This window comes from Phanerochaete carnosa, assembly GCF_000300595.1.
Source record: "Phanerochaete carnosa HHB-10118-sp unplaced genomic scaffold PHACAscaffold_5, whole genome shotgun sequence".
Lineage (NCBI taxonomy): Eukaryota > Fungi > Basidiomycota > Agaricomycetes > Polyporales > Phanerochaetaceae > Phanerochaete > Phanerochaete carnosa.
Window position 1 is genome coordinate 1,035,826 of NW_006767632.1, and position 9,385 is coordinate 1,045,210.

At 54.5% G+C, this 9,385-nt stretch overlaps 4 protein-coding genes across 4 annotated transcripts; 1 reads left to right on the plus strand and 3 right to left on the minus strand.

Moving 5' to 3' along the window:
* Positions 1 to 26: 26 nt before the first annotated feature.
* PHACADRAFT_255756 (uncharacterized protein) lies at positions 27 to 1,243 on the minus strand. The gene has a single exon (XM_007395532.1). The coding sequence runs from the start codon at positions 1,230 to 1,232 to the stop codon at positions 45 to 47; it is 1,188 nt and encodes a 395-aa protein (XP_007395594.1). The 5' UTR covers positions 1,233 to 1,243; the 3' UTR covers positions 27 to 44.
* Positions 1,244 to 1,431: 188 nt separating this feature from the next.
* Positions 1,432 to 3,109, minus strand: PHACADRAFT_255757 (uncharacterized protein). The gene is made up of 6 exons (XM_007395533.1): positions 3,031 to 3,109; positions 2,692 to 2,961; positions 2,289 to 2,627; positions 1,985 to 2,232; positions 1,800 to 1,929; positions 1,432 to 1,736 (listed from the first exon to the last, which is right to left on the minus strand). The coding sequence occupies exons 1-6, from the start codon at positions 3,073 to 3,075 to the stop codon at positions 1,575 to 1,577; spliced, it is 1,194 nt and encodes a 397-aa protein (XP_007395595.1). The 5' UTR covers positions 3,076 to 3,109; the 3' UTR covers positions 1,432 to 1,574.
* A 111-nt stretch (positions 3,110 to 3,220) lies between these two features.
* On the minus strand, positions 3,221 to 6,083 carry PHACADRAFT_208778 (uncharacterized protein). The gene is made up of 15 exons (XM_007395534.1): positions 5,870 to 6,083; positions 5,640 to 5,812; positions 5,545 to 5,589; positions 5,473 to 5,493; positions 5,175 to 5,422; positions 5,117 to 5,123; positions 5,023 to 5,064; positions 4,871 to 4,972; positions 4,714 to 4,812; positions 4,618 to 4,663; positions 4,464 to 4,568; positions 4,322 to 4,413; positions 4,108 to 4,265; positions 3,948 to 4,043; positions 3,221 to 3,897 (listed from the first exon to the last, which is right to left on the minus strand). The coding sequence occupies exons 1-15, from the start codon at positions 6,038 to 6,040 to the stop codon at positions 3,344 to 3,346; spliced, it is 1,959 nt and encodes a 652-aa protein (XP_007395596.1). The 5' UTR covers positions 6,041 to 6,083; the 3' UTR covers positions 3,221 to 3,343.
* Positions 6,084 to 6,604: 521 nt separating this feature from the next.
* PHACADRAFT_255760 (uncharacterized protein) lies at positions 6,605 to 9,036 on the plus strand. The gene is made up of 9 exons (XM_007395535.1): positions 6,605 to 6,804; positions 6,871 to 7,134; positions 7,183 to 7,276; positions 7,326 to 7,395; positions 7,447 to 7,595; positions 7,643 to 7,797; positions 7,847 to 8,161; positions 8,212 to 8,548; positions 8,605 to 9,036. Exons 3-9 carry the CDS (start codon positions 7,243 to 7,245, stop codon positions 8,964 to 8,966), a joined length of 1,422 nt encoding a protein of 473 aa, XP_007395597.1. The 5' UTR covers positions 6,605 to 6,804; positions 6,871 to 7,134; positions 7,183 to 7,242; the 3' UTR covers positions 8,967 to 9,036.
* The last annotated feature ends 349 nt before the right edge of the window (positions 9,037 to 9,385 follow it).

Consider the following 9,385-nt stretch of genomic DNA (forward strand, 5'->3'; position numbering starts at 1 on the left):
TAAGCCATATGCCAAAAAAAGATCGCAGCGATAGAGGTACGTACTCAGGCAGGGTCGGGTAAAACCAAAGTATGGAAGTTCGGAAACACCAGCTCCTCCTCTACGGTTTTGCGAATCACGTCCTGGATGAAGCGTTCCACGCGTGTTACGTTCTTGAGAACATGCTTGTCCGCCTGCCCAATCTCGCTTTCGATGAAGATACTCGGCAGCAGCCGTTGGCCAATGGGCAGCGGTTTGCTAGGCCTCGACTGCGCAGCGTCTTCGTCGTGTTCCGCCGGCGTGCCTGTCGACGAAGGCGTACCACGCTTGTGTCGCTCACCAGCAAGAGGGCCGTACGGGTCCAGATCGTCCACGACGCAGATGTGTATCCGCTTGCGCTCGCCCTCGTACGCGACGACGATCTCGCCATTGAAAACAAGACCGGTCACCGACAGCTTGATGGGCAGCGACATGAACATCGGCGAGGGATAGTTGATGAGTAGCGATGTCGTGAAGGTGATGCGCAGGTTCGATTGCCATGAAACGTGTAGATGCAGCTGTACGTTCGGGTGCGCCGGCGGTGGAACCTCTTGCGGTGTCTCGGCAGGCGGATCTGGGGAATGTGGGCGTGAGTCTGTCCCATTAGGCGAATCCTTCAGCGGCGACGATGACAGATCGTCGTGCCCAAAATTTGTATTGAGCACGCTCCCAAACGACGTACGCGGTGTCAATACCGAGAGCGGCTGACGGATGAGGGGCGACGCATAACCAGAGGCGTACGGGAACAGCGGCCGCATCTCCCCATATCCTCCTCCCAGTGCAGGGCCCCACGCTCCGCGTGCACCATGTAAATTTGGAACAGACGAGAACATATCCGCAACGGGGCCGTGGCCGTACCGCATGTGCGGCGGTAGCAAAGTGTGCGGTGTGAGCTCTTCTGCGAGGCTCTGGGACCGCGCAACCTTGCGTGACACCCATTCGAACCCCTCATCATCAGGCGCGCCTTCCGTGACCTTCACTATCGCAGGCTCCGCATCATGATCGTCCTCGTCGTCCTCGAGAAAATCGCGATAGATGTCGCACAGGTCGACGAGCTCGACGTCCGGGCCCGTGCTCCCAAAGTCGAGCGACGTGACCTCGACAGGGCCAATGAACGACGGTCTGCCAGTGCTAGCAAGCTGTCTGTTGAGTAGCTCCACCAGAGTCGAGGATAGCCTTGAGTCGAGCCTATGCCAGTCCAAGTCGATAGACATGTTGGTTGGGAGGGAAAGGGTCAGATTGATGCGGCTGACCCGCTCTCATGTAGCCGACACCTTTGTGGCGCCAGACGCCCAAAGCAGAAGCCAGCGCGTCGTCGAGCACGACTGCCACCCGAGAATATTAGTTAACACGCGCTGCTGGAACGGCATTGCAAGTTCGGTATCCACACCCGCCGACAAGTAACCTCATGAAGCGAGGATATACGCGAGTGTCATCGCAATATAAGTACTATGTAGCGTACTGCAAACACAAGCCCAGCCCAGGTACAGTCAACCGTCTATCGTGTAGATACCAAAACCACGTCCAAACGCAGTATGCAGACGAGCGGGGGATACTCAGTAGTAGTGGACCTCCTCGCTCTCACGGCCACGCATGGACGGCGGCTCGGTGCCCTTGTAGTAGATGTCTGACCAGAGGTCCTTCTCGAGTGGGAACGGCGACGCCTTGGCCTCCTCGACCGCGGCATCGACCTCGGCCTTAGCTTCCTTGTCGAATTTCTGAGCAGAAAAACATAGCTTGAGTATGTTGCATTTGCAATTAATACGCCTGGGAACACGTACCTTGAGGTCCTCCTCGGAGGCAAGACCCCACTCTTCAATATAGCGCTGGAGACCGCGAATGGGGTCCTGGGTCGAACGCATGCGTTGGATCTCCTCACGGGTACGGTAGGTGGTGCCAGGGTCGGACATGCTGTACGTACATCGGCAAAATGTCACTAAAACGTTGAAGCAAAAATAAAACTCACGAGTGACCACCATAACGGTAGGTAACGAATTCCAGCAGGATCGGACCCTTGCCGCTGGTGACCCAGTCACGCGTGTGCTGAACAGCCTTCTTGACAGCGATAATGTCCATTCCGTTCGCCTGGATTCCAGGGATCTTGTCTCCACGAGTGAAATACTCGGTGTTGGACGAACTGCGCTCTGCGGAGGTACCCATTCCGTACTTGTTGTTTTCACAGACGAAGACGCATGGCAGATCCCACAATTTCGCCTGTACAACGCGCTTTAGCCCAGTACACAAAAATCAAACTCGGCAGCGATACGCACCATGTTGAACGCCTCGAACACCTGACCCTGGTTGGACGCGCCGTCTCCATACATGGCATAGGTCGCAGCGGACTGGTTCATGTATTTTTGGGCGAAGGCAATACCAGCACCGAGGGGCACCTGCGCGCCGACGATACCGTTGCCACCGAAGAAGGACTTGGTGAAGATGTGCATCGAGCCACCCTTTCCATTGGACATGCCACACTGGCGACCGAGAAGCTCGCCGATGACGCCTTTGATGGTACCCCCGCGGAGGACAGCAAACGGGTGGCAGCGGTAGGCAGTAATGACCCGATCCTCGGAGGTAATTCCCGCTTCAAGGCCGACGGAGACAGCTTCCTGCAGACAGACAAGGGCGAACGTCAAAACTATGGGACGCGGCACGAGTGGAACGACAACGCACCTGCCCAATAGCCAAGTGGCAGAAGCCACGAATGAGCTTCTGCTTGTAGAGAGTGTCCGCGGCCATCTCCATCCTCCGCATGGTCTGCATCGTTTTGTACATGCCCAAGAGCTCGTCCTTCGAGACTTCGACGTCTAGTGAGGGGACGTCTGTCTTGTACGCGCGAAACGAGTCTTCGTGGAGCGTCACGGTGAAGGGCTTCGAGTGCGACGCATCCTCGGTGAGTATTGTTGTGTCCGCAGAGGTCTGCAAAGACCGCACGCCGATGGGCTGCAAAGCATAACACGCGTACTCAACATACGAAACCTTTGCACTGGGAGGAAATGAGCTGATACGTACGAATCTTCGTGGAAGACGAGGGCGTAACCGGGCGAGCGAGGCCATGGTGAAGTGGAGGAGGAGGATGAAGTGAAAGTTGGGGACGAGGACGGCTTATTGCCTCAGGACACGAGTGGTGCCAGCGCCCTGTTCGGCGGGCGCCCGACTCGGGACAACTCGTAGAAGTCGGCGCAGACCACTCCTTTTGGAAATTCTCCGCAAAGTAATGTCATGTCTATAAGCCATGGTGCTAAAATTTATGTACGATAGTCTACCGGTCATGTAGTATTAAGCATTATGATACAGTGGTTCATGATGTCTCGCGTCTAGTATGTTATGCATTTTCTACCATCTCACGCTTTGTCACGATCTCGTCTCGCAGCATGGTAATCCTCGACTCAAGGCGCGAAGACATGTCGATACTCTGAGGGGAGAGCGCCAACGCTTGGTCTAGCCGCTCGCCAGCCTTCTTCAGCACTTGAAGCCACGCCTGCCTATCCTGCTCGCTGAGCAATACCTTATCTGAGCCGTTGCTGCCGGCACCGAGGGTAGCCTCCGCTTCCTTGAGGTCCAGCACTACGATCTCGAAGGAGGTCACCCCGGGAATCCAGGTACTGACTTTGATAGACTTCTGCAAGCTGAGAGCGTCAAGGAAAAATTCTCGAGACGCAGTATAATGGCCGGCCCTGCGATGAACGATACCGAGGATCAACGAACGAATCGCGAGTTCATCGGCAGTGCTGAGATCGGGAGGATTAGAGGCAAGTTTCGGGGTGGTGTCGGCCACGACAAACGGGCTACTGATGGTCGGATACGGTGTCAGGGTCGTCAATTCTCTGGCATGCTCCTCGCAGACATCCGTTATGATGCGCTCATAGTTGTTCCAGACTACGGTGCAATTAGCATTCAAGTCAGGGCGTATGCCAGCATATACTCACAGATACCAAGCTCTTCAGCAGGGCTTATCTTCATGCATTTGACCCAGTCTGTCTCGGAGCCTGTAAGTCGCTTCTGCTTATCCTTGTAGAAGGCCACTGGCGCGAAGTCAGTAAGAGTACACAATCGCCCATAGACGGTCGCAGTGTCGAGCATACTCACGTTTCTTCTTGATCCAAACCTCAGTCGGCAAATCTTTCCCACCAATCTTCTTCTTCTCGAGCAGCTCAGGGACGTCGTCGAAGAGCTTCTGCGCCTTCTCGTAGTTCTTCAAGGAAACGTAACAACCGGCTGCGATAAAGAAGTATGTGGCGTGACTCCTACAAGTCGACATGTTTCAATAAGTAAGCGAAACTCGAAAGTGATTTTTACCCACCAGCTGTTGATCTCCGTGACTTTGAGGAACATATCTGCCGCCTCATCATAGCGACGTTGTGAAAGCAAGCACCATGCTAGCTCAAAAAGCAGCTGGGATATGCGTCAGGATTTGTTGCCATGCAATGTATGTGGTAACTCACTAGACCGTCGGCCTGATTGAAGCTCTCGGGGCGAGGCATCTTAAGACCTTCCTGAAGCACCTTGATCGCTCCGGTCGTGTCGTACGACATGCGCAAAAGCTTTGCCTAAGCGCAGAGTTAGCAATTACCTAAAATTATTCGATAGTGGACGTACCCTATTAAGGATCCACAGAGAGCCGGTAGGATATCGCGCCTCAACGCTACCAGACATGAAGTTTCGACTTGCAAAAATATGGCGAGACGTCCTTACTGGTCGACCATGGCCCCGTACTGCCTGAGTATATGCTGCTCGTCTGCTTGGTAGCCGGTAAAGAGTAAGACAACGCCGTAATATGTCATAAGGACCAGCCTAATCAACGATAGAATAGCGTAAGTCGTGAACTGCGACGAAGGAACTGTTACCATACCCAGCAAAGACTGCGTGCACATCCGTCTGGTTTGCAGACACCGCGAGAGCACGCAAGGCGAGCTTTCTGTCATGCTTGAAGCCAAGGAAGCCCACGACACCTCTGAACAACCCCGTTACATCTCGTATGCTTCAGAAGAAGGGATTACCAACCTGATTGTCGCCGGAAGCAGCGAGAATACAAGATTGAATAGTCTGCCAAGAATTGTCAATGCCACAATTCACGCGACAATTCAGAAGCACTGACCCGTAGCCTATGACGCGCCCTATCAGCTCAATTCACATGACGCGCGTTGCGAACTCACCAAACGCCGTTCCGGACATGATCAGCTCCTCTACGGGGCCGTCTGGTGTGGAGCTGACGGGGTTAGCAGGCTGATGAGGGCTCAGAGTCGAGACGCCGAATCGCCCGAAGAAACCTGTTCGCTGCTTCGTCGGCGTAGTGCGTGTGGTCGACGACTCGGAGTGTATGCTTGGAGAGGGCGAGGGCGCCTTGGAAGTGGCAGGGGTCGCGTAATTGTCGAGACCGCTTGGAAATACAGTCTTGTACAGTCTGCGGAAGGCTGTGAGGTAGCCGAGACCCAAGTTCGCTTAGGGACGTACTTTGTAAATTTCGAATGGGCTCTGCGTAGTTACCGGTGAGCATACGAGCATATGGTAGAGAAAGACACGTACTTGTTCAATTCGTAGAAACACTGGAGATATCCCATGTACGATTCACTGCCAGCGGCAGGTTAGCCGAGTACAGCTAGCATGCACGCAATGCGTACCTCAACGCGAGCGTCACGGCATGCAGAATGACAGCATCAGAGATGAGCAACTCCCACTCTGTACCAGCGGGGAAGCGAGTTGAAGACTTGGAGGACTTGGCAGCAGAGAGCTGCTTCCTCGCGCCGGCATCTGAGTCGGAAAGCAATCTGGTAGCTTCCGCCAAAAGATTCGACTGAACATAACAGCAATGAGAGTTGTATCAAAGCAAGATATCCTTGGCAAGACGCACTTCCATGCCAAGAGCCGCCTCTAGGAATGCGCACACCCCGGCCCCGAGTGCATGAAAAGGAGAGTCGGCCGCTTTGAATGTTTCTCGCGCCTTGTCCAGGTCGTTGGAGAAAAGAGCATCGAAACCAGAGGTAGCGGAACGTAAACTGCGCGTCGTTTCGTCGGCGGCCATGGTGTGAACAGAGACTAGGACGAGGCGGTCGCGACAGTCGGGTTATAAAGGAGAGGAGGACTGTTCTTTCGCGATCGGACTTCATATGCTGTGTGTCCTCACGTGAAAATGCGCGTCTGCGGCTGCGAATGCGGGGAATTCAATGATGGTGCCCGTCCTCGGCCTTGAGAGCACCGACCACACCCTCCGTCGACCATCCTCGCCACCGGTCATGACAGTCTCTGTTCTGACGATCTCTGCCTTGAAGGAGGCGAAGAACTCCATCATCGGGAACCCAACAGCGAAAAGAGCTTTGGCTCAGGATGACGCATTCATAGGAACGTAAGTCTCTTGTGCACTCTACGAACGTCCGTATACGCATTGCAAATAGGCTTGTAGAGTGCATACACAACCCAGACACATACGTGGACCTGTCTCACAACTCACAAGACAACGTACGAATTGAGGCAGCACACGTTCTCGCTTCGCTCTCCTATGGTGCGCAGCGCGCTTCAAGACTCGTAGAGATCTACTAAATTCGCAGTCAAGGTCCCTCGGATGCTCTACGCACACTGCTCAAGCTTGACGCTACGCGAGCATTTCTCATCGCTCTTTCCACCTTACACCCTTCCGACCCACCAGTTCTTAAAGCCGCACTCGCGCGAGGACTGCGCGTGCTGACGGTTGCGCTCGCCGATGTTGTCGGGCCCGCAGAGTGGGGGTTGCAAGCACACATGCCAGACATGCAAGGCGATGCAAAAGATACCCTGGACACTCTATTCCAAGTACTGTGTACTCCTCTCTCGTTACGTCCCTTGTAACTCTCATGCCAACTCTGGTCCGCCCCGCAGGTCGATGCCTTGGATGTGTACCTTCCCCTACTGTGCGACTCGTCGGCGCAGGTGTGCGCATCTATAGCGCAGCTCCTCGCAAACTCCCTTCGGCTGCAGGTGTACAGGACATCGGTGTCCGAGTGGTTGCCTCTCTCGGAACGGCACAAGGAGGTCAAGGGGAAGCGCGGCTGGGAGAAGGCAGACAACCAAAAATCTCCTAGTCGGTCTGGAGGATGGGCAGCTCGACAGCTTTCCTTGTTACTGCACCGTAAAGATGTCAAGGCAGGTCATCTGCGAAGCCCCCCTGGCCATTGCTTATAATCGACATAGCTTCAAGAAGCTGCATTATTCGCTCTTGCTGCACTATCAAAAGACAACCCTGCTGTGGCAATGAAGCTGGCGCGAACAGCTCCAGACCAGGCCCGTAAGTTTCATGCATGTCACGCACATATGGTGCCTTACGATTAGCACAGCTGTACTATCCACAGTACTGTCAATGTGCAAATCCCGCGTAATAGATCAGCAAGTCGCAGCCTGTCTTTGGTGCGCCTGGAAGCTGATCTCTTGCGGATTATCAGCTAACCTCTCTTCCAGTGCGACAAATATTATTCGAGCCGGATTCAGCCCTCAGTATCTGCATATGGACCACTCGTCTCCTATGACAGTCACGCATGTTGTCAACAGCTTGATCTCCTCTGAGATGGAGAAGCCGATCACTCGGACCAAGGCCTGCTATATCATGTGTCAGTGCGAGATATTCGGTTAATCCTCTAGGCTTATATGAATGTAGATTACCTCGTGTGCGACGACAAGGACCTCTGTCAGCTCGCCTTCGACCGCGGTTCTCTAACCAAGCTAGCTAATCTCGTCAGGTCTATCACTCCAAGCGAACCTGCGCCAGGCTGGGACGAAGACGAACCAGAAAGCATCGCACGACTCCGCGAGGTGCGCTCTCGCCTCAGCTACCCAACCCCTTACTGACGTACGCCACTAGGCAGCTCTCACAGCCATTGCAGCCATTGCGCTCTTTGAGGACGACATCCGCAGTGAGGTGACAGACACACTGCGGATGATACCCCATATCCAGATATCGTTGGCGCACCATCACCCTGCTGTGCGGTATGCCGCGTGTCAGTGCGTTCGCTCCCTCAGCCGTGCAGTCTCAGTCCTACGAACAAGCATTGTCGACTCTGGGCTCGGGCTCTCTGTATACCAGGTGTTCTGCAAGGAAGACGAAGATCCGAGGGTAAGGCACGCAGCAAGCTCGGTGATATGTAACCTTGTTACAGACTTTTCTCCTATGAAGGAGGTGAGCTACAAGTGCAATGCTCTGCGTTCCATAGCTGACAAGACTCGTAGACTCTTCTAAGCCAAGGTGTCATAGAGCGTTGTGTGAAGCTTCTGGACACTCCCGAGCAAGCGCTGGCACTAAACGCATTGTGGACTTTCAAGAACCTCTTGTACAAGAGTAATACTGATCTCAAGCGGCAAGTGATGGAAGCGTTAGGCTGGAGGACGCTGCAGCGGCTCTTAACGCATGAAAGCCCAGACTTCCAAGAGCACGCCTTCCATGTCGCGAGGAATATCGCGGACAACGAGGCGGGGATAGAGATGGTCTTCGAAGGCCTTGGGCCTAGTGTTCTGTTAAGTACTGTGAGCCAGGGCTTAGATTCGGAGCACGACGACGTTCTGCGACAGGTACGTCTCACCGCAACCTGCCAGCCCTCCACAAACAGTGACTCCGCTTGCCACAGGCCGCATTCCTCCTCGGGAATCTCGCGAACAGCCCGAAGCACCAACGCGACATCCTATCGCACCCACGCATACTTATCTCCTTGCGTCAATGCCTCATCGACGCAAAAGTGGACGTCCGCCGGCCGGCCGTCGCGTGCGTGCGCGAGCTCATCCGCGCGAACCCTCACAGCTACCGCGAGCTGCACGACGCCGGGATCGACACGACGCTCCGGCACATGTGCGATTACGGTGGAGGGCTGGCTGCGGCGAGCCCGATGGCGTCCGCTTTCTCGATGGGTGTTGAGGAGGACAGCGAAGTGCGCGAGAAGGCGCGCGAAGCGCTGAGATGGCTCGAGCGGAGTGGGGAGATGGGTATGTGATCTGTGGGCCTGTATCATGTACTTCATGGACCGATTTACTGTGCAACCCTTGTATATCTGCAATGCATGGACTTTCCAACTTTCTTTCAATTCACCGATTTTTAGCGTTGCGGAAGAAACTACCGGCTGGTGTAACTTACCGGAGTAACGGCCATGAGGCTGTAAGGGGTGTAAGTTCCCGTTTCTTACATAGGCGTCTAATATGTAAGTTACGGTAAGTGAATTGTAAGAAAAGCGTGTAAGTTACAGGGTCAGTTGTAAGTACCCACGACGTCGGGACATCAAAGGAGTCCGATGACCCCGAGGCCACCCCCGACAATGCCGCTACGTCTTTTCTTACTTCAGATGGCTTCGGTACCTCTTCTGTTAGCAGTGCTTCCAAGACTGGTACTGAAGAGCTGAGGTTTAGCTCGGGCTCA